At 45.7% G+C, this 24,803-nt stretch overlaps 1 protein-coding gene across 3 annotated transcripts; it reads right to left on the bottom strand.

The window, feature by feature from the left end:
- Nucleotides 1-6,161: 6,161 nt before the first annotated feature.
- On the bottom strand, nucleotides 6,162-22,981 carry LOC142917315 (uncharacterized). 3 transcript variants are annotated; one of them, XM_076061947.1, is made up of 12 exons: nucleotides 22,757-22,981; nucleotides 19,990-20,103; nucleotides 17,727-17,812; nucleotides 13,774-13,938; nucleotides 10,749-10,816; nucleotides 9,361-9,434; nucleotides 8,793-8,851; nucleotides 8,592-8,661; nucleotides 8,367-8,440; nucleotides 7,603-7,711; nucleotides 7,368-7,462; nucleotides 6,162-6,461 (listed from the first exon to the last, which is right to left on the bottom strand). In XM_076061947.1, exons 2-12 carry the CDS (start codon nucleotides 20,048-20,050, stop codon nucleotides 6,186-6,188), a joined length of 1,137 nt encoding a protein of 378 aa, XP_075918062.1. In that variant the 5' UTR covers nucleotides 20,051-20,103; nucleotides 22,757-22,981; the 3' UTR covers nucleotides 6,162-6,185. The 3 variants fall into 3 exon arrangements, with proteins under 3 accessions (XP_075918062.1, XP_075918063.1, XP_075918061.1); XM_076061948.1 differs by lacking the exon at nucleotides 19,990-20,103 and having other exon boundaries at nucleotides 22,757-22,980; XM_076061946.1 differs by lacking the exon at nucleotides 22,757-22,981 and having other exon boundaries at nucleotides 19,316-20,081.
- Between the last annotated feature and the right edge of the window lie 1,822 nt (nucleotides 22,982-24,803).

The following is a 24,803-nucleotide window of genomic DNA, read 5'->3' as shown; positions in this document are numbered from 1 at the left end:
GAATTTGATTGGTCCACACCCGAAACAGCTTTTCTTAGAGCCTAGTCTCCATTGGTGTTGGACCAGAAGACGCCAAAAGGCGTACAACTCAAAAACAGCGCACTCTCAGAGCATTGAGGGCTCGGGGTGAGCATTAACATTATGAGACCTCCTTTGCCAGAAACAAGATATAAGAATAGGTTTTACCCTTTTAACTGGCACAAAAACTGACACCTTTATTCAAGGCATGTTTGCAATAACCACAACACAAGCAGTCAAAATGCAAACAAAAAAGACAACTCTGATAATAATATGCACTGTCCTTGAATTTGATTGGTCCACACCCGAGACAGCTTTTCTTAGAGCCTAGTCTCCATTGGTGTTGGACCAGAAGACGACAAAAGGCGTACAACTCAAAAACAGCGCGCTCTCAGAGCATTGAGGGCTCGGGGTGAGCATTAACATTATGAGACCTCCTTTGCCAGAAACAAGATATAAGAATAGGTTTTACCCTTTTAACTGGCACAAAAACTGACACCTTTATTCAAGGCATCATGTTTGCAATAACCACAACACAAGCAGTCAAAATGCAAACAAAAAAGACAACTCTGATAATAATATGCACTGTCCTTGAATTTGATTGGTCCACACCCGAGACAGCTTTTCTTAGAGCCTAGTCTCCATTGGTGTTGGACCAGAAGACGCCAAAAGGCGTACAACTCAAAAACAGCGCACTCTCAGAGCATTGAGGGCTCGAGGTGAGCATTAACATTATGAGACCTCCTTTGCCAGAAACAAGATATAAGAATAGGTTTTACCCTTTTAACTGGCACAAAAACTGACACCTTTATTCAAGGCATCATGTTTGCAATAACCACAAGACAAGCAGTCAAAATGCAAACAAAAAAGACAACTCTGATAATAATATGCACTGTCCTTGAATTTGATTGGTCCACACCCGAGACAGCTTTTCTTAGAGCCTAGTCTCCATTGGTGTTGGACCAGAAGACGCCAAAAGGCGTACAACTCAAAAACAGCGCACTCTCAGAGCATTGAGGGCTCGGGGTGAGCATTAACATTATGAGACCTCCTTTGCCAGAAACAAGATATAAGAATAGGTTTTACCCTTTTAACTGGCACAAAAACTGACACCTTTATTCAAGGCATCATGTTTGCAATAACCACAACACAAGCAGTCAAAATGCAAACAAAAAAGACAACTCTGATAATAATATGCACTGTCCTTGAATTTGATTGGTCCACACCCGAGACAGCTTTTCTTAGAGCCTAGTCTCCATTGGTGTTGGACCAGAAGACGCCAAAAGGCGTACAACTCAAAAACAGCGCACTCTCAGAGCATTGAGGGCTCGGGGTGAGCATTAACATTATGAGACCTCCTTTGCCAGAAACAAGATATAAGAATAGGTTTTACCCTTTTAACTGGCACAAAAACTGACACCTTTATTCAAGGCATCATGTTTGCAATAACCACAACACAAGCAGTCAAAATGCAAACAAAAAAGACAACTCTGATAATAATATGCACTGTCCTTGAATTTGATTGCTCCACACCCGAGACAGCTTTTCTTAGAGCCTAGTCTCCATTGGTGTTGGACCAGAAGACGACAAAAGGCGTACAACTCAAAAACAGCGCGCTCTCAGAGCATTGAGGGCTCGGGGTGAGCATTAACATTATGAGACCTCCTTTGCCAGAAACAAGATATAAGAATAGGTTTTACCCTTTTAACTGGCACAAAAACTGACACCTTTATTCAAGGCATCATGTTTGCAATAACCACAACACAAGCAGTCAAAATGCAAACAAAAAAGACAACTCTGATAATAATATGCACTGTCCTTGAATTTGATTGGTCCACACCCGAGACAGCTTTTCTTAGAGCCTAGTCTCCATTGGTGTTGGACCAGAAGACGCCAAAAGGCGTACAACTCAAAAACAGCGCACTCTCAGAGCATTGAGGGCTCGGGGTGAGCATTAACATTATGAGACCTCCTTTGCCAGAAACAAGATATAAGAATAGGTTTTACCCTTTTAACTGGCACAAAAACTGACACCTTTATTCAAGGCATCATGTTTGCAATAACCACAACACAAGCAGTCAAAATGCAAACAAAAAAGACAACTCTGATAATAATATGCACTGTCCTTGAATTTGATTGGTCCACACCCGAGACAGCTTTTCTTAGAGCCTAGTTTCCATTGGTGTTGGACCAGAAGACGCCAAAAGGCGTACAACTCAAAAACAGCGCACTCTCAGAGCATTGAGGGCTCGGGGTTAGCATTAACATTATGAGACCTCCTTTGCCAGAAACAAGATATAAGAATAGGTTTTACCCTTTTAACTGGCACAAAAACTGACACCTTTATTCAAGGCATCATGTTTGCAATAACCACAACACAAGCAGTCAAAATGCAAACAAAAAAGACAACTCTGATAATAATATGCACTGTCCTTGAATTTGATTGGTCCACACCCGAGACAGCTTTTCTTAGAGCCTAGTCTCCATTGGTGTTGGACCAGAAGACGCCAAAAGGCCTACAACTCAAAAACAGCGCACTCTCAGACCATTGAGGGCTCGGGGTGAGCATTAACATTATGAGACCTCCTTTGCCAGAAACAAGATATAAGAATAGGTTTTACCCTTTTAACTGGCACAAAAACTGACACCTTTATTCAAGGCATCATGTTTGCAATAACCACAACACAAGCAGTCAAAATGCAAACAAAAAAGACAACTCTGATAATAATATGCACTGTCCTTGAATTTGATTGGTCCACACCCGAGACAGCTTTTCTTAGAGCCTAGTCTCCATTGGTGTTGGACCAGAAGACGCCAAAAGGCGTACAACTCAAAAACAGCGCACTCTCAGAGCATTGAGGGCTCGGGGTGAGCATTAACATTATGAGACCTCCTTTGCCAGAAACAAGATATAAGAATAGGTTTTACCCTTTTAACTGGCACAAAAACTGACACCTTTATTCAAGGCATCATGTTTGCAATAACCACAACACAAGCAGTCAAAATGCAAACAAAAAAGACAACTCTGATAATAATATGCACTGTCCTTGAATTTGATTGGTCCACACCCGAGACAGCTTTTCTTAGAGCCTAGTCTCCATTGGTGTTGGACCAGAAGACGCCAAAAGGCGTACAACTCAAAAACAGCGCACTCTCAGAGCATTGAGGGCTCGGGGTGAACATTAACATTATGAGACCTCCTTTGCCAGAAACAAGCTATAAGAATAGGTTTTACCCTTTTAACTGGCACAAAAACTGACACCTTTATTCAAGGCATCATGTTTGCAATAACCACAACACAAGCAGTCAAAATGCAAACAAAAAAGACAACTCTGATAATAATATGCACTGTCCTTGAATTTTATTGGTCCACACCCGAGACAGCTTTTCTTAGAGCCTAGTCTCCATTGGTGTTGGACCAGAAGACGCCAAAAGGCGTACAACTCAAAAACAGCGCACTCTCAGAGCATTGAGGGCTCGGGGTGAGCATTAACATTATGAGACCTCCTTTGCCAGAAACAAGATATAAGAATAGGTTTTACCCTTTTAACTGGCACAAAAACTGACACCTTTATTCAAGGCATCATGTTTGCAATAACCACAACACAAGCAGTCAAAATGCAAACAAAAAAGACAACTCTGATAATAATATGCACTGTCCTTGAATTTGATTGGTCCACACCCGAGACAGCTTTTCTTAGAGCCTAGTCTCCATTGGTGTTGGACCAGAAGACGCCAAAAGGCGTACAACTCAAAAACAGCGCACTCTCAGAGCATTGAGGGCTCGGGGTGAGCATTAACATTATGAGACCTCCTTTGCCAGAAACAAGATATAAGAATAGGTTTTACCCTTTTAACTGGCACAAAAACTGACACCTTTATTCAAGGCATCATGTTTGCAATAACCACAACACAAGCAGTCAAAATGCAAACAAAAAAGACAACTCTGATAATAATATGCACTGTCCTTGAATTTGATTGGTCCACACCCGAGACAGCTTTTCTTAGAGCCTAGTCTCCATTGGTGTTGGACCAGAAGACGCCAAAAGGCGTACAACTCAAAAACAGCGCACTCTCAGAGCATTGAGGGCTCGGGGTGAACATTAACATTATGAGACCTCCTTTGCCAGAAACAAGCTATAAGAATAGGTTTTACCCTTTTAACTGGCACAAAAACTGACACCTTTATTCAAGGCATCATGTTTGCAATAACCACAACACAAGCAGTCAAAATGCAAACAAAAAAGACAACTCTGATAATAATATGCACTGTCCTTGAATTTGATTGGTCCACACCCGAGACAGCTTTTCTTAGAGCCTAGTCTCCATTGGTGTTGGACCAGAAGACGCCAAAAGTCGTACAACTCAAAAACAGCGCACTCTCAGAGCATTGAGGGCTCGGGGTGAGCATTAACATTATGAGACCTCCTTTGCCAGAAACAAGATATAAGAATAGGTTTTACCCTTTTAACTGGCACAAAAACTGACACCTTTATTCAAGGCATCATGTTTGCAATAACCACAACACAAGCAGTCAAAATGCAAACAAAAAAGACAACTCTGATAATAATATGCACTGTCCTTGAATTTGATTGGTCCACACCCGAGACAGCTTTTCTTAGAGCCTAGTCTCCATTGGTGTTGGACCAGAAGACGCCAAAAGGCGTACAACTCAAAAACAGCGCACTCTCAGAGCATTGAGGGCTCGGGGTGAGCATTAACATTATGAGACCTCCTTTGCCAGAAACAAGATATAAGAATAGGTTTTACCCTTTTAACTGGCACAAAAACTGACACCTTTATTCAAGGCATCATGTTTGCAATAACCACAACACAAGCAGTCAAAATGCAAACAAAAAAGACAACTCTGATAATAATATGCACTGTCCTTGAATTTGATTGGTCCACACCCGAGACAGCTTTTCTTAGAGCCTAGTCTCCATTGGTGTTGGACCAGAAGACGCCAAAAGGCGTACAACTCAAAAACAGCGCACTCTCAGAGCATTGAGGGCTCGGGGTGAGCATTAACATTATGAGACCTCCTTTGCCAGAAACAAGATATAAGAATAGGTTTTACCCTTTTAACTGGCACAAAAACTGACACCTTTATTCAAGGCATCATGTTTGCAATAACCACAACACAAGCAGTCAAAATGCAAACAAAAAAGACAACTCTGATAATAATATGCACTGTCCTTGAATTTGATTGGTCCACACCCGAGACAGCTTTTCTTAGAGCCTAGTCTCCATTGGTGTTGGACCAGAAGACGCCAAAAGGCGTACAACTCAAAAACAGCGCACTCTCAGAGCATTGAGGGCTCGGGGTGAGCATTAACATTATGAGACCTCCTTTGCCAGAAACAAGATATAAGAATAGGTTTTACCCTTTTAACTGGCACAAAAACTGACACCTTTATTCAAGGCATCATGTTTGCAATAACCACAACACAAGCAGTCAAAATGCAAACAAAAAAGACAACTCTGATAATAATATGCACTGTCCTTGAATTTGATTGGTCCACACCCGAGACAGCTTTTCTTAGAGCAATTGTCGCCCCCTACTGCAAAACAATTGCAGACCCCTTTCTAAACGTGAACACTGTGGGGCAGTGTCCTTCACTGCAAGGCCGGCGGGCCACGAGCGGCCCCTGGTGGCCTCTTGTGCGGCCCCTGACAATACCCAGATCTTAAATCACCTCCCCATCGTCGTCGTCGTCGTCCTCGTGTGCTGCTGTCAAACCCAGCGGTGTTAAAACGTGTGGCGGCCCTCACGCTGTACCGTGTCTTATCGGCGGACATGCCCCACCCCCCCCGACCCGCCCTCGCCCTCCGCCACCTCTGAAAATGAGTGAAGAACACCGCCGTGGGGCTTTCCTGCATCAACCAGCGTAGTACGTGACAATAGCGACGCAACGATAATTAACGTCTTCTTTGGTTCTTTCGGTAAAGTCACCACCACGTAGAATGATAATAAAATAATAAATTGATAAAATTACACGATAAAATTCTCACGACGTTTCGGGCCACGACACAAGCGGCCTTCATCAGGTGAAGGGACGAGAATGTCTGGAGGACAGCGCTGAGGCAGTCTCGTCCCTTCACCTGATGAAGGCCGCTTGTGTTGTGGCCGAAACGTCGTGAGAATTTTATCGTGTTATTTTATTTTATTATTTAATACAATTAATCCTTGCAGTCACGAACGCTTTAAATCGATGAATAACGTCTCGGCACGCAACACGTGCCGTGTTGTAAAAGTTCACCACTTGCCTCTGGCTGGCTGCTGCTGTCAACTCTTCGTTTGCCTTCTCCAGGTTTTGCACAATCACGTTCAGGTCCCGACGTTCGTGCTGCAGCTTGTCGCACGACAGCCGCAGCTCCGCGGTGCTTGCGGTGAACTCTCGCTCCTTCTCCGCAAAACTTCTCTCCGCGTTTTGCATCCCAGCCTGCATTCAGACCGTACGATGATGAAATCGATGAGGCGGGTGACCCGCTGCATTTGTTCAGATACAGTGAAAAAAGCTTGAGACTTTTCCAAAAAGGCTAAGAGAAAACCATTCCTTATTCGTGGTTCTTTCGGTAAAGTCGCCACGTAGAAGGGAAACTATAAAATGATTAAAATATTAAACAATTAAATTCTCACGACGTTTCGACAGCAACACAAGCAATCATCATCAGGTGTGAAAACCACAGCAAGAACATTTGGAATAAGTGGCGGTGAAAATGTTTTCTTGCTGTGGTGTTCACACCTGATGATGATTGCTTGAGTTGCCGTCGAAACGTCGTGAGAATTTTATTGTTGCATATTTTTATTATTTTATTGTTTCCCTTCTACGTGGCGACTTTACCCGAAAGAACCAAGAATATGAATCCCTGCAGTGACCAAAGCTTTAAATCAAAAAGAAAACCATTCCGTTAAAAATATCCAGTTAAGGAATGCAGACAATATTAGCGATGTAATAAATATGAACGGATACATATTCTTAGCTTTTTCGGTAAAGTCACGTTGAAAGGAAACAATAAAAATAATAAAATATATAAAACAATAAAAATTCTCACGACGTTTCGACCATAACACAAACGGTCATCATCAGGTGTGTCGGTTTGCATTAATGTATTTATTTTTAAAACACTGTTTAAACACCGTTTAAAAATAAATTAATTAATGCAAACCGACACACCTGATAACGACCGTTTGTGTTATGGTCGAAACGTCGTGAGAATTTTTATTGTTTTAAATATATTTTATTATTTTGTTTCCCTTCAACGTGGTGACTTTACCGAAAGAGCTAAGAATATGAATCGCTGCAGTCACGAAAGCTTTAAATAAAAAAAATGAACGGATAGGTCACCTGCAGCATGCTTTCAACTTCCCGACGGCGATTTACTTCGAGTTTCAGGGTACCACTTTCTTTCTGCGTTTGCTCAAGCCGTGCTTGAAAGTTGCCTGTTAATTCACGCAAAACAAACGAAATCGGGATCGACTTTCACGGTCGGGACGTGCAGACATTTGCCCACCGCGCACACGCACAAACACATCCGGGCTCGTTGGCAATAAAAAGCGGGCAACTTGAAGTGTGCTCTCACGCTCTGTTTCTTCGAGTCGAGCGCAGCTTTCAATGGAATCTTGCAGCTTTTGCGAGGCCGTTTTGAGCTCTTCATTTTTTAACTCCAACAGCTCGGACATTTCTTTGGCCTAAGAGCGATGAGACGGAACTCTCTGTTTGCTAACTACTGAACGACAATGATAATAATACGACTTTACGCACGGATCTATGAAATTACCTACTGCTGGGCAAGGCGAGTTTTCTGGTTTGCAAGTCATCATTGAAGTCAGATAAGTTGTGTTTACCAGACTGAAATGAACTTGAGAAATCAAGACAAAGAGGTAGAAATGTGCACATCCCATATATTTCGTTGAACAAATGCGTTTAGGGCACTGAATACGTTCTAAAGTGGAAATAATTCACATTTTAAGCATTATATTGTTATACAGACGTTTGTAAATTGTAAAAGCAATGTATGAACACTGTACACAATGGCAATAGTAGGCATTAAAGGCAATAGTTTGGGATAGGAACATTAATATATCAGTTTTTATTTGAAGGTGATCTTGATCTTCAAAGGATATTTTATGATTGAGACAGGCATGCCTTTAGGAGCTACATTTCTTACATTTGAAATCAACAAAAATGTATGAGCCTGAATTATAACAGACCCTTGGGGTTTGAGCTATATATACACACTGGTTTGTAAAAGGTAATGCGTGGTCGTTTAATCCAATATTTTTTTTATCCCAACGTGCATTTAAAATGTGAGCAAAAGCGATCAGCTCATGAATTCACACGAACCTGGCTTTCTTTAATCGTCAACTTGTTTACAAAGTCCCACCGCGCTCTTCCCATCGCGTCCACAGCTGCTTCCACTGCGTACGACACACGCGTCGTACGTTCAACAAAGTGGCTGAGCGCGTCAATATTCATCCAGTAAAAACCACAACGGTCATCGATCATCATCGACGGTGCTCTGCGTATCACTGAGCAGCCGTGCATTGCGTCACCCGGCACGAGACTCACCTTTGCCCAACGCAATATTCTTGTCATTTTGAGACTTTAAATTCAATTCGCTGAAAGTCACCGCAAACGTCTTTAAGAGAGGATGACAGCGGGGATCCAGATCAATGTTAAATGTGCACGTGCGTACGTTTATACCGTTACACGTTTCTCAAGAAATACAATTAAATGAAAACAAAATTTAAAAAGCATCACACATTTTACCTTCAGTTCTGCTTTCAGCGACGAATGAACAGCTTCCACTTGTTCCTGTTCTGTTTCAGCTGCCATTATCACCGTGCGGACGTGACCCACGTGAGTCAACGACAAGCAAGTTTAATCACTAAACGTGTTACACCGTCAACGTCCATTATCACCGTACGCACGTGACCCACGTGAGTCAACGACAAGCAAGTTTAATCACTAAACGTGTTACACCGTCAATGTCATTATCACCGTACGCACGTGACCCACGTGAGTCAACGACAAGCAGGTTTAATCGCTAAACGTGTTACACCGTCAATGTCCATTATCACCGTACGCACGTGACCCACGTGAGTCAACAATAAGCAAGTTTAATCGCTAAACATGTCACACCGTTAATGTCATTATCACCGTGCGGACGTGACCCACGTGAGTCAACGACAATCAAGTTTAATCACTAAACGTGTTACACCGTCAATGTCATTATCACCGTACGCACGTGACCCACGTGAGTCAACGACAAGCAAGTTTAATCACTAAACGTGTAACACCGGCAACGTCCAATGGTCGGCGAATGTTGAGAATGTACCTCTGGTTAATGTTTGTTGCACTGAAGAGGACTGGCCCTTCAGATCGTCACACATCTGCCTGGTGGCACGGATCCTTACGGACACGGGCACATTGCAAGGACGGCGGGTCAGAAAACCTTCGTAGGAACGTATCCGCCATTTTAAGGCAAAGCGCATTGCAGATGAAGATATTCTTGGTTCTTTCGGTGAAGTCACGTAGAAGGGAAACAACAAAATAAAAACTCACCGTGATTTTGTTGTTTTCTGTGACTTTACCGAAAGAACCAAAGAACGTGAATTCCTGCAGTCGCGAAAGTTTTTAAAATGAAAATGCAGAGAGGATGTTGGTGTCATCAACAAGTCGCTCGTTTGTTCTGCCGGCGTGACCTCTGACCTCCACCCAGTAGTCCACTCAGGGGCGGAGCAACAGGGGGGAATGGGGGGGGGGTCAGCCCCCCCCCTGAAAATTTGGGGAAGTCGGTAAATCGGGATAACCGGATATCCGGCTGCTGCAAAATGCCGCAGGCTGCCACCTTGTGATGCCACCTTGTGTGCTGCCCTGCAGGCTGTCACCTTGTGCTGCCCTGCAGGCTGTCACCTTGTGCTGCCCTGCAGGCTGCCACCTCGTGTGCTGCCCTGCAGGCTACCACCTTGTGTGCTGCCCTGCAGGCTACCACCTTGTGTGCTGCCCTGCAGGCTACCACCTTATGATGTCACCTTGTGCTGCCCTGCAGACTGCCACCTTGTGCTGCTGCCCTGCAGGCTGCCACCTTGTGATGTCACCTTGTGTGCTGCCACCTCGTGCTGCCCTACAGGCTGCCACCTTGTGCTGCCCTGCAGGCTGCCACCTTGTGTGCTGCCCTGCAGGCTGTCACCTTGTGCTGCCCTGCAGGCTACCACCTTGTGCTGCCACCTTGTGATGTCACCTTGTGATATCACCTCATGCTGCCCTGCAGGCTGCCACCTTGTGCTGCCCTGCAGGCTGCCACCTTGTGCTGCTGCCCTGCAGGCTGCCACCTTGTGTGCTGCCCTGCAGGCTGCCACCTTGTGTGCTGCCCTGCAGGCTGCTTGAGCGGCAGCCTTGCGAACTTATCGAACTTACTGGCCACGTCGGCGGCTCCGACCTATTAATAAACTCCGCAGCTCAAATCCAATAATAAGTTTTATACATTTGTGGTGCCCATTGGAAAACACAAACACACTGAGATATCTCAGAATGTTGAAGTCAGCAACCCCCCCAAAGTCAAAATCCTGGCTCCTCGCCCCTGAGTCCACCGGACATCTCTGAAATCTACCGGACATTTGTTACAAAAAAAAGAGCTTCATTGCTCTTCGGGTTTCTCCAGTAAGTTGAGGAACCTAAACAGAGGACAGAGATGAAATTCGAGGAAAATGAATAACTTCTTACTTCTCCATTAAATCTCCTTTGATGTCAATCACGTCTTGAAGTTGCGCGCTGAGGTGTACATTTTCAAGCTGAAAGGAAACACGACACACACACTTCGCTGAGGTGACGCATACCGCTTCAACACAGTTGTCTGATAATTGTTATCTGACACACAGCACTGATAATGATGTTCGGGTTTCATAAAGCATCGTCAATCATGCAGACAAAGCGATCGCTGAGGAACCACAGACACAAATCTTATTGCTGTCCAGTTGAAGCTACAAACAGATCAGAAGCACCTTTAAATCATTGTCTTGGCAAACCAAGTGTTTCTCTATTTTAGTTAACAATGACGAATGATGAGTGGACACAATTACCAATCATAATGATGACTATGGGGAATCCACAAAAACAACCTAATCGTGATTATAACCAGACGAAATTAATGAGTTTGAAACAATATGCAGACTAAGATAATGTAGCAACGTTATTTGAGATGCCACTGCATCTCCCATTGAGCACGGTTGGCTACGTACGGTGTGAAAGAAGTTCAACATACACACACGCAGCACGGTTGGCTACGTATGGTGTGAAAGAAGTTCAACAAACACACACGTAGCACGGTTGGCTACGTACGGTGTGAAAGAAGTTCAACATACACACACGTAGCACGGTTGGCTACGTACGGTGTGAAAGAAGTTCAACATACACACACGTAGCACGGTTGGCTACGTACGGTGTGAAAGAAGTTCAACATACACACACGTAGCACGGTTGGCTACGTACGGTGTGAAAGAAGTTCAACATACACACACGTAGCACGGTTGGCTACGTACGGTATGAAAGAAGTTCAACATACACACACGTAGCACGGTTGGCTACGTACGGTGTGAAAGAAGTTCAACATACACACACACATAGCACGGTTGGCTACGTACGGTGTGAAAGATGTTCAACAAACACACACATAGCACGGTTGGCTACGTACGGTGTGAAAGAAGTTCAACATACACACACGTAGCACGGTTGGCTACGTACGGTGTGAAAGATATTAAACATACACACACGTAGCACGGTTGGCTACGTACGGTGTGAAAGAAGTTCAACATACACACACACATAGCACGGTTGGCTACGTACGGTGTGAAAGAAGTTCAACATACACACACATAGCACGGTTGGCTACGTACGGTGTGAAAGAAGTTCAACATACACACAGTGCACTGAGGAAAACCAAACCTGATCATTGACTACGTGTCTACGTCAAAAGATTGATGAAGTTTACCGATTAGCTGACAATAAATGTTTGGGTTTGGAGAAATGAGGAGCCACTCACACCAACATTGAATGAAAGCGTTCCACTGCTTTAGTCGACAAGACTAAGAGATATATTTTTGGTTCTTTCGGTAAAGTCACCACGTAGAAGGGAAACAATAAAGTAATAAAAATATAAACAATAAAATTATCACGACGTTTCGACGGCAACACAAGCAATCATCGTCAGGTGTGAAAACCACAGCAAGAAAATTTTTAAAAAGTGGCGGTGACATTTTTTTCTTGCGGTGGTTTTCACACCTGATGATGATCGCTTGCGTTGCAGTCGAAACGTCGTGAGAATTTTATTGTTTTAAATTTTTATTATTTTATTTTTTCCCTTCTACGTGGCGACTTTACCGAAAGAATCAAGAAGAAGACGAAGAAGAGATTTGAAGTTTACGTCACTGCAGGAATCCATAATCGTTGGTTCATTCGGTAAAGTCACCACCACGTAGAAGGGAAACAATAAAATAATAAAAAATATAAAACAATAAAAGTCTCACGACGTTTCGACTGCAACACAAGCAATCATCATCAGGTGTGAAAACCACAGCAAGAATTTTTTTTTAAAGAGCGGCGGTGAAAATTGTTTTCTTGCTGTGGTTTTCACACCTGACGATGATCGCTTGCGTTGCAGTCGAAACGTCGTGATAATTTGATCGTTTTACATTTTTATTATTTTATTGTTTCCCTTCTACGTGGCGGTGACTTTACCGAAAGAACCAAGAATATGAATCCCTGCAGTCACGAAATATTTAAATAAAAATTTAATAAGACTAAGAGATTTGAAGTTTTTCGTCACCGCAGGAATCCACAGTCTTTGCTTTCATTCAAGTAAAGTCGCGTAGCGCGTATAAAAATACAACACAAAATAATGAATCAAATCACGACGTTTCCATCGCGACACCACAGGCGGCGGTCGTCCTCAGGCGAAAATAAAAAATAAAAATTAAACCTCTTGCTGCTGCTGCTGCTGTTGTTGTTGTTGTGACAGGACTCTCTCGCTGGTTCAGCAGTTCCACTGCAGGGATTACTTTTTTTACCGCCCGAGGACAAAGCGCTTGAGGTGTTGCGATCGAAACGTCGTGGACATTTTATCATCTTTATACCTACCACGTGACTTTACCGAAGTAACCAAAGATTAAAGGCCAAGAGAATGACCGCGCGCAATGCACAAATACTCCGCGGAAACTCGACAAGTCGTCGGCCCGCAAACCAACTCAGCCACCCCTAGCGACAAAATGCATTTGCTTGTTTCTCTAAATAGCAGTAACACTAAATCACTCATATTACGGGAATACAAACGCTTTATTTTTTTAAACGCAGCTACGAGGTTTTTTTTTAGGGGGGGCGCATTTAGACCCGAGGGTTAAGGTCGTTTTTCCTCACCTAATTTTTGAATATCACGAGTTTAATTTAATAATTATAATGACGTACATTGTAATTACTCTCCGGATCAGCCTGCATCACAACCCCGCGAACCACCCGGAGGAGCGTGGAGGACCACCGGTGGTACGGGGGAGGGAGGGAAGGTGACCACACTGTGAGAAGCACTGCTTTAGAGAAATGAGACCACTTACTGCTGCTGCTGTTGCCCACCTGTGTTACTCACAGCCCTGAGGACCACCCGGAGGAGCGTGGTGGACCACCGGCGATACCGGGGGTGAGTGACCACACTGAGAAGCACTGCTTTAGAGAAATGAGACCACTTACTGCTGCTGCTACCCACCTGTGTTTGTCGAGTTGATTTCTGCAGAGCGTCGGCCGTCTCCTGGGCCATTCTGACAGCTTCCTCCTTTTTGCTGAGCTCAGAGTGAACTCTGACCTTCCACATGTTCAACTTGTTCATTTCACAGCGCAAATAATTGTACGTCCTTGACACGTGATCTTTATTCTGCGAAGAAAAAAAACCAACCAAACACAACACACGGCATGAGGAGCGTGTGTCAGCAGCTTCCCAAGCCGTAGTGTCGTGAACACATCAAGATTTTCCGCTGCCCGATGACCGATTATTCGCGATAAACGTTCTTGGGTTGGCTCGCGTAAGTGTGTGTCGTTACCCTCCACCACCCGACCCAGCCAGTGAGGTTTGTCACGTAAACAAAACGCGCCAGTGAATTACTACTCCGGCCCACCGGTGTGTCGGAGAGTAAATCCACAACATTTACACATTCATACTTTACGCGATATAACCAAAAAAACATTTATTATACGAATATAATTGGTCGCGAAAGCCTACGTGTTGAACTGATTATTATTACTCCATTTCAACCGAAAACTCGATCAAGTCATGTACAAGCACAAATACACGGTTTTTTTATTTTTTAAATATACTTTCCCTCAAAACGTCTTTGCCAAGTGCTGTGAACGTAAAAAGGTTTAAGGCACAGATCTGAAATTGTTTGATCGTAATCACTGCTGGCAAAAGGGCCTCCACTAGAGGGCGCTCAGTAGAGGCTGAACTCTTCCACGCTGTTCAAGACGTCTTGGAAGAGAAACCCTCACTAGGGGCTGAACTCTTCCACGCTGGGGAGACGTCTTGGTAGAGAAACCCTCACTAGGGGCTGAACTCTTCCACGCTGTTCAAGACGTTTTGGAAGTGAAACCCTCACTAGGGGCTGAACTCTTCCACGCTGGGGAGACGTCTTGGTAGAGAAACCCTCACTAGGGGCTGAACTCTTCCACGCTGTTCAAGACGTCTTGGTAGAGGAACCCTCATTAGGGGCTGAACTCTTCCACGCTGTTCAAGACGTCTTGGTAGAGGAACCCTCACTAGGGGCTGAACTCTTTCACGCTGTTCAAGACGTCTTGGAAGTGAAACCCTCACTAGGGGCTGAACTCTTCCACGCTGTTCAAGACGTCTTGGAAGTGAAACCCTTACTAGGAGCTGAACTCTTCCACGCTGTTCAAGACGTCTTGGTAGAGAAACCCTCACTAGGGGCTGAACTCTTCCACGCTGTTCAAGACGTCTTGGAAGAGAAACCCTCACTAGGGGCTGAACTCTTCCACGCTGTTCAAGGCGCCTTGGTAGAGAAACCCTCACTAGGGGCTGAACTCTTCCACGCTGTTCAAGACGTCTTGGTAGAGGAACCCTCACTAGGGGCTGAACTCTTCCACGCTGTTCAAGACGTCTTGGTAGAGAAACCCTCACTAGGGGCTGAACTCTTCCACGCTGTTCAAGACGTCTTGGTAGAGAAACCCTCACTAGGGGCTGAACTCTTCCACGCTGTTCAAGACGTCTTGGAAGAGAAACCCTCACTAGGGGCTGAACTCTTCCACGCTGTTCAAGACGTCTTGGTAGAGAAACCCTCACTAGGGGCTGAACTCTTCCACGCTGGGGAGACGTCTTGGAAGAGAAACCCTCACTAGGGGCTGAACTCTTCCACGCTGTTCAAGACGTCTTGGAAGAGAAACTCTCACTAGGGGCTGAACTCTTCAACGCTGTTCAAGACGTTTTGGTAGAGAAACCCTCACTAGGGGCTGAACTCTTCCACGCTGTTCAAGACGACTTGGAAGTGAAACCCTCACTAGGGGCTGAACTCTTCCATGCTGTTCAAGACGTTTTGGTAGAGAAACCCTCACTATGGGCTGAACTCTTCCACGCTGGGGAGACGTCTTGGTAGAGGAACCCTCACTAGGGGCTGAACTCTTCCACGCTGTTCAAGACGTCTTGGTAGAGAAACCCTCACTAGGGGCTGAACTCTTCCACGCTGTTCAAGACGTCTTGGTAGAGAAACCCTCACTAGGGGCTGAACTCTTCCACGCTGTTCAAGACGTCTTGGAAGAGAAACCCTCCCTAGGGGCTGAACTCTTCCACGCTGGGGAGAAGTCTTGGTAGAGAAACCCTCACTAGGGGCTGAACTCTTCCACGCTGTTCAAGACGTCTTGGAAGTGAAACCCTCACTAGGGGCTGAACTCTTCCACGCTGGGGATACGTTTTGGTAGAGAAACCCTCACTAGGGGCTGAACTCTTCCACGCTGTTCAAGACGTCTTGGAAGAGAAACCCTCACTAGGGGCTGAACTCTTCCACGCTGTTCAAGACGTCTTGGAAGTGAAACCCTCACTAGGGGCTGAACTCTTCCACGCTGTTCAAGACGTCTTGGAAGTGAAACCCTCACTAGGGGCTGAACTCTTCCACGCTGTTCAAGACGTCTTGGAAGTGAAACCCTCACTAGGGGCTGAACTCTTCCACGCTGTTCAAGACGTCTTGGTAGAGAAACCCTCACTAGGGGCTGAACTCTTCCACGCTGTTCAAGACGTCTTGGAAGAGAAACCCTCACTAGGGGCTGAACTCTTCCACGCTGTTCAAGACGTCTTGGTAGAGAAACCCTCACTAGGGGCTGAACTCTTCCACGCTGTTCAAGACGTCTTGGTAGAGAAACCCTCACTAGGGGCTGAACTGTTCCACGCTGTTCAAGACGTCTTGGAAGTGAAACCCTCACTAGGGGCTGAACTCTTCCACGCTGTTCAAGACGTCTTGGTAGAGGAACCCTCACTAGGGGCTGAACTCTTCCACGCTGTTCAAGACGTCTTGGAAGAGAAACCCTCACTAGGGGCTGAACTCTTCCACGCTGTTCAAGACGTCTTGGTAGAGAAACCCTCACTAGGGGCTGAACTGTTCCACGCTGTTCAAGACGTCTTGGTAGAGAAGCCCTCACTAGGGGCTGAACTCTTCCACGCTGTTCAAGACGTCTTGGTAAAGACACCCTCACTAGGGGCTGAACTCTTCCACGCTGTTCAAGACGTCTTGGAAGAGAAACCCTCACTAGGGGCTGAACTCTTCCACGCTGTTCAAGACGTCTTGGTAGAGAAACCCTCACTAGAGACTGAACTCTTTCACGCTGTTCAAGATGTCTTGGTAGAGAAGCCCTCACTAGGGGCTGAACTCTTCCACGCTGTTCAAGACGTCTTGGTAAAGACACCCTCACTAGGGGCTGAACTCTTCCACGCTGTTCAAGACGTCTTGGTAGAGAAACCCTCACTAGGGGCTGAACTCCTCCATGCTGGGGAGACGTCTTGGAAGTGATGGTAGTACCCACACTTTACCCCACCACATGCGGCCTGCCATTCAACTGCGGTGTACCAATATATACTGCAGAGTGGACAGAGGTGGGACATTGTAGACACGTGCCTATTAAACCTGGCACGCCTGGACATCACGACCTTGTGGACCGCAAGTCCAACGTGCTGAACCATTGCGCACCGTGGCAGCAGCCCCAAGCTTCGTGAAACTAAATAAATTTTCACTTGAAGCTTTCGTGACTGCAGTGATTCACATTCTCGGTTCTTTCGGTAAAGTCACCGCCACGTAGAAAGGGAAACAATAAAATAATAAAAATATAAAACAATTGAATTATCACGACGTTTCGACTGCAACACAAGCAGCGATCATCGTCAGGTGTGAAAACCACAGCAAGAAAATTTGAAAAAAGTTTTTTTTAAACGTCAGTACCACGGAGAGCGATTTGGCAGCTTGTTCAGATGTCTGAAACGTCGCGAGAATTTTATTGTTTTATATTTTTATTATTGTATTGTTTCCCTTCTACGTGGTGACTTTACCGAAAGAACCGAGAATATGAAACTAGATGAATCGGTATTTTCTTAGAATGACCGTATTATTAATGTGAAATAACGATGCACATCTGTGGGCACGTTTCAATGTGATCAGCGAGTCATCTTGCCTCTTGCCAATCAAGCGGCACCGGCGGCAGCGGCGGCGGCGGCGTGCTCTGCCGAGGTTGATGCTGCTCAGTGATGTTTGCTTGAGCTGCGAACAAAAATTGCGCACAATTAAGTTAAAGTACATCCTAGATTTAAAGTTTTCGTGACTGCTAGGATCCATACTCTTTGGTTCTATTGGTTCTATTGGGTTTATTTTCACCTACGTGACTTTACCCAATAGAACCAAAGAGTATTAAAGTACATCGTTCATAATAGCACCGCACGAGATGTACATTGGTACACGTTGACACACGTATCGCTTTTTAGAACTTTCCAACTGAGGTTTAGTGCTCAGCTCAGTCGGGGTGTCTGTCGGCAATGAGAGGTTATGATGAGCATCATAAATATGAATAAATCTTCAGTAAAATTGCGTTCTGATATAAAGTGCTTGCCCTGTAGAAAAATCGGCGAACTGACCAAAAGTTTTTTTCCAATGTATATCAGCCGTTTTTTTCCAAAAAAACTTTGGAGACAAAAGCCAGCGTTAAAGGAACCCATCAACTAAACGAAACTAAACTTGTTATTTTACCACGTAAGAGCCCGCTCGGATACGTAACTCTTGTTCAGAAGCGACCTGGCCACAGTTGATAAGCTCAACAAAGTGGTTCCTCACCACGTGTCAATGTATATCAGCCGCATTACTCTTAAACGTCACGTTTTTCTAAATGCGCGGGGAAACAATGCAGGGCATGGAGCAACATCAACACCGCCGTGGGGAGAACGCGCAAACTTTCAAACGCACGGGCGTCAGGGGTCGGGATCGAACCCACGACCCTCCTGCGTACCAGGCGAGGTAGTTAACATCTCCTAGCCACCGTGATGATGATGATGATGAGAGAGAGACACGCAAACTCCAAATACACAGCAACAGGCGTCAGGGGTCGGGATCGAACCCACGACCCTCCTGCGTACCGGGCGAGGTAGTTGACATCTCCTAGCCACCGTGATGATGATGATGATGAGAGAGAGACACGCAAACTCCAAATACACAGCAACAGGCGTCAGGGTTGGGATCGAACCCACGACCTCCTGCGTACCGGGCGAGGTAGCTAACGTCTCCTAGCCACCGTGATGATGATGATGATGAGAGAGAGACACACAAACTCCAAATACACAGCAACAGGCGTCAGGGGTCGGGATCGAACCCCCGACCCTCCTGTGTACTAGGCGAGGTAGTTAACGTCTCCTAGCCAACGCGGTCCACCTGCCCTAGGCACGCACACCTAGGACGAGCCGCTTTTCATCGCGACGTGACGGACGTACCGCCTCTTGCGTTCCTGGGGCAAGCGCTGCCTAACCATCGTTATCGTCAATGACTAAGCAGAGCGCCGCACCGTACTTCTGACGTCAAACGCCGGTTGAAAAGCGCAAGCGGAATTCGTGCTCGGCGATCAATGTGGACATCGGAGGATTGAGATCGTTTTAAGTAAAATAAGCGGCGCGATTGGTTTACAGATCGGAGCCAGGCGATACACGGGGCCATGATCCACAGCTGAAATGAATACCTTGACCTTGGCGGTGTCACTTGACCATGACCAAGTTGACTGACCTTGCAATAGCATCCTCTGTGCTTGACCTTGTTGAACCTGTCCAGTTTCACCACGACCCACTTGACCTTGTCCAAGTTGACCCCAAGCGTGACCCAATGGCTCCTGGACTTGGCCCAGTGGACAGAGAGATTGCCTTGGCTGACTCAGGCACTGATTAGGTTGACCTCGGCCTTGCCCCAGCAGACCATGGGCGTGCCCTGACAGTCCCTGGCCCTGCTCGGGTTGATGCTGACCCTGTTTTGGCTGAGTCTGACCTCGGCCCAATTGGGGTTTTTTTTTCCCGTCGTGATATTGGCTCTGCCCTGGCTGATTGTGGCCTTGAATTGCCACTCCGTCACCTTCCCCCGGCTGACCCTGCCCTTTATTACCCCAACCTTGAGTCGATGGCCCCTGCCCTGGCTGATTGTGGCCTTGAATTGCCACTCCGTCGCCTTCCCCCGGCTGACCCTGCCCTTTATTACCCCAACCTTGAACCGATGGCCCCTGGATTTGCCCCCCAGATTGACCTTCACCTTGTCCCATCTGACACCACCCGTGACCCAACATCACCTGGAATGGCCCCGTTTGACCGCGACCTTGCCCTGGCTGACTCTGGCCACGGCTCGATGGCTCCCGGACCTGCCTAGATTGACGGTGACCTCGTTCATTCTCTGAAACACTGCCCAAGATGCACCGTATTTTGAAGTCGGGGAGCGTGGAAAAACTGCTGCCCAAATTTCGGCCGAAGGTTTCATTGTCGTTCCCCTCCATGTTGTATTCTTTGCACACTCCTCAGATAGCCGTCTTCCTGCATGACGCACAGACACCGTGTACGTGCACGCAAGAAAAAAAACAAATGTGGAATTTATTAAGACAGCGCCACTGCTGCAGAGCAATCCAGATGGCACCAGCGAGATCTCTCGGCAAAGCAACTTACAAGTTTAAATGGGAATCATTTTTTTTAATTGCCACCGCCCGTCTGTTTACGCTGTAGCGTTAATGGAGGTGGGGGCAAACAGCGTTGTTGCTGCAATTTTTACATTTTTTAAAAATACGAATGCAACAAGTTTCCCAATACGTCAATCGGTAATTGTATTTTCATGGTGTTACTGTATTGATTTTGTGCTTTGCTGCACTGACAATGAGAATCTAGATTCATTTGTCGATTTAAAGCTTTCGTGACTGCAAGGATTCATCTTCTTTGGTTCTTTCGGTAAAGTCACCATCACGTAGAATGAGAAAATAATAAATTGATCAAATAAAATAACACAATAAAATTCTCACGACGTTTCGGCCACAACACAAGTGGCCTTCATCAGGTGAAGGGACGAGACTGTCTGGAGGACAGCGCTGCAGCGAGCGCTGTCCCTTCACCTGATGAAGGCCACTTGTGTTGTGGCCGAAACGTCGTGAGAATTTTATCGTGTTATTTTATTTTATTAATTTATTATTTTATTCTCATTCTACGTGGTGGTGACTTTACCGAAAGAACCAAAGAAGATGAATCTAGCTTAACATCAAAGTTCTTCAACTGGAGTTCCCTCAACGTAAGGCCTACCCCGTGCTCCTGATCATTGTGACCACACAATGCTATAATTAGCTGACACGTGCCTATTGATCCAAGAGCCACATCGAGTGAAAAAAAAAATTCTTAAGTGTCCTGCATTTAGTTTTTATTTTATTTTAAGATGTAATAACAGTTGTGCTTATTATTGTTATCATACACGTGTGGGAGGAAATCGCAGCAACGGGAGAAAACTCCACGTGGCGTGCGAGGGGGAAACACTCAATCCCCCCCCAAAGAGATGGAAAGTGATGGCGATTTGAATACTTGCTGCCACTGCCTTCACCTGGCGTGCCCAGGGTATGGCCATCCCCTCGACGCCCACGGGAATAGAATTTCACAACATGTTGACATGTTTACACCAAACAATAACACAAAGATCCCACACCGTGTAGCCTGTAACAGGCTGTAGGGGCAAGTGCTGTTAGCGAGCAGCAGCTATGAAGGCTACCGGCACTGTGGCACACGAGGGGGGTGGGTGGCCAGCACCACGCCCGGCCGCCTTTGTCTCCCCAGTGCTAGCGATGTTTTACTACTACACACCGCTACACCAGCTACTCATTTGAGGCTGAGTCGACCTAGGGGAGTCCCAGAACCGGTTTAGATAATCGTCGCCGGCGGTGTTGGAAGGCCCGAAGTGAATCACTCAACAACAACAACAACACGGTGTGGTGATTAGACCACTAAGCTAGACACATTGTCAAGGCCCCAAGGGAATCACTCAACAACAACAACAAGGTGTGGTGATTAGACCACTAAGCTAGACGCATTGTCAAGGCCCCAAGTGAATCACTCAACAACAAGGTGTGGTGATTAGACCACTAAGCTAGACACATTGTCAAGGCCCCAAGTGAATCACTCAACAACAACAACACAGTGTGGTGATTAGACCACTAAGTTAGACACATTGTCAAGGCCCCAAGTGAATCACTCAACAACAACACGGAGTGGTGATTAGACCACTAAGCTAGACACATTGTCAAGGCCCCAAGTGAATCACTCAACAACAACAACACAGTGTGGTGATTAGACCACTAAGCTAGACACATTGTCAAGGCCCCAAGTGAATCACTCAACAACACGGAGTGGTGATTAGACCACTAAGCTAGACACATTGTCAAGGCCCCAAGTGAATCACTCAACAACAACAACACCACGGTGTGGTGATTAGACCACTAAGCTAGACACATTGTCAAGGCCCCAAGTGAATCACTCAACAATCTCTCTCTGTAATGATGATGATGATGATCGTGAACAATGTCTCTCTGTAATGATGATGATGATTGTGAACAATCTCTCTCTGTAATGATGATGATCGTGAACAATGTCTCTCTGTAATGATGATGATGATCGTGAACAATCTCTCTCTGTAATGATGATGATCGTGAACAATGTCTCTCTGTAATGATGATCGTGAACAATCTCTCTCTGTAATAATGATGATCGTGAACAATCTCTCTCTGTAATGATGATGATCGTGAACAATCTCTCTCTGTAATGATGATCGTGAACAATCTCTCTCTGTAATGATGATGATCGTGAACAATCTCTCTCTGTAATGATGATGATCGTGAACAATGTCTCTCTGTAATGATGATGATCGTGAACAATCTCTCTCTGTAATGATGATCGTGAACAATGTCTCTCTGTAATGATGATCGTGAACAATCTCTCTCTGTAATGATGATCGTGAACAATCTCTCTCTGTAATGATGATGATCGTGAACAATCTCTCTCTGTAATGATGATGATCGTAAACAATCTCTCTCTCTCTAATGATGATGATCGTGAACAATCTCTCTCTGTAATGATGATCGTGAACAATCTCTCTCTCTGTAATGATGATGATGATCGTGACGTCTGGCACAGATGATGATAGAGTTAGGCCCAAATCAACCTTCGGCGATGCTTTGATCCGCCGGCGATTGTAAGCGCAGGAGTCGCCTCGATTGTTGCGGCCTGTACGCCTTGCGGTATACTTCGTACAACTACAGACTCCTAAAGCAACTTAACGAGACGTGAAAGTTAAAACTTTTAAAAATAAAACCAAGCCGCGCTGCGTGAGTAGAATAGTGACGCTCGCGCGCCAAGAATCGACTCTTTAAATCGAGAGCAAAGGAATCGAAGGTTGTAGATTCCTTTAGAATCGGCCTATTCCCGTTTAATCGATGCCACAGACGCTCACCGGATATCGATTCTCGCCGGTCGTGCACCGTGCGATAAAGGTCCGTTACCCGAAACGTCGCCTGTTAAATATTATGTTAACGACGACTGACGCCGTTGAGTTCGGGTTTGGCTAATTGTGTTGTGTGCCCGTTGCCCCACTGCCAAACGCAGCGCCACCAAATCACGTGGTTAAGTAATCGATTTCAAATCGATAATCGCAAATCGAAACGACGATTTTCCAGCAGCGGATTGGGGGCCATCGACTGAGGCGAACGTCACCGGTGGCGTTCACGTTCGATGTGTGTGTGTCTGTGTGTGTGTCTCTGTGTGTGTGTCTGTGTGTGTGTCTGTGTGTGTGTATGTGTGTCTGTGTGTCTGTGTGTGTGTCTGTGTGTGTGTGTCTGTGTGTATGTGTGTGTGTGTCTGTGTGTATGTATGTGTGTGTCTGTGTGTGTGTCTCTGTGTGTGTCTGTCTCTGTGTGTGTCTGTGTGTGTGTCTCTGTGTGTGTGTGTCTCTGTGTGTGTGTCTCTGTGTTATGTCTGTGTGTGTGTGTCTGTGTGTGTGTCTGTGTCTGTGTGTGTGTCTGTGTGTGTGTATGTGTGTCTGTGTGTATGTGTGTGTGTCTGTGTGTGTGTGTGTGTCTGTGTGTGTGTCTGTGTGTGTGTGTCTGTGTGTATGTGTGTGTGTCTGTGTGTGTGTGTGTCTGTGTGTATGTATGTGTGTGTCTGTGTGTCTGTGTGTGTGTCTCTGTGTGTGTCTGTCTCTGTGTGTGTCTGTGTGTGTGTCTCTGTGTGTGTGTGTCTCTGTGTGTGTGTCTCTGTGTTGTGTCTGTCTGTGTGTGTGTCTGTGTGTGTGTGTGTGTCTGTGTGTGTGTGTCTGTGTGTATGTATGTGTGTGGTGTGTGTCTGTGTGTGTCTGTGTGTGTGTCTGTGTGTGTGTCTGTGTGTGTCTCTGTGTGTGTGTATGTGTGTGTGTCTGTGTGTGTGTGTCTGTGTGTATGTGTGTGTATGTGTGTGTGTCTGTGTGTGTGTCTGTGTGTGTGTCTGCGTGTGTCTGTGTGTATGTATGTGTGTGTGTGTCTGTGTGTGTGTCTGTGTGTATGTGTGTATGTGTGTGTGTCTGTGTGTGTCTGTGTGTGTGTCTGTGTGTGTCTGCGTGTGTCTGTGTGTATGTATGTGTGTGTGTGTCTGTGTGTGTATGTATGTGTGTGTGTCTGTGTGTGTCTGTGTGTGTGTATGTGTGTGTGTCTGTGTGTGTGTGTCTGTGTGTCTGTGTGTATGTATGTGTGTCTGTGTGTGTGTGTCTGTGTGTATGTGTGTGTATGTGTGTGTCTGTGTGTGTCTGTGTGTGTGTCTGTGTGTGTCTGTGTGTGTGTCTGTGTGTGTCTGTGTGTATGTATGTGTGTGTGTCTGTGTGTGTGTGTCTGTGTGTGTGTCTGTGTGTGTGTCTGTGTGTATGTATGTGTCTGTGTGTATGTATGTGTGTGTATCTGTGTGTGTATGTGTGTGTATCTGTGTGTGTGTGTTTGTCTGTGTGTCTGTGTGCGTGTCTGTGTGTGTGTAAGCGTAACGCATTGTTGTGTAGTGGTTAGCGCGCTGTGTATGTGTCTGTGTGTATGTGTGTGTGTCTGTGTGTATGTATGTATGTGTGTCTGTGTGTATGTATGTGTGTCTGTGTGTGTATGTGTGTGTCTGTGTGACTGTGTGTGTGTGTGTATGTGTGTGTGTCTGTGTCTGTGTGTATGTATGTGTGTGTGTCTGTGTGTGTCTATGTGTGT

The sequence above is a fragment of the Petromyzon marinus genome, unplaced genomic scaffold, assembly GCF_048934315.1.
Source record: "Petromyzon marinus isolate PM22_M1 ecotype Great Lakes invasive population unplaced genomic scaffold, UKy_Petmar_22M1.pri1.0 PM_G_Scaffold_45, whole genome shotgun sequence".
NCBI classification, from domain to species: Eukaryota; Metazoa; Chordata; class Hyperoartia; order Petromyzontiformes; family Petromyzontidae; genus Petromyzon; species Petromyzon marinus.
This window is presented reverse-complemented; position numbering and strand designations above follow the sequence as displayed.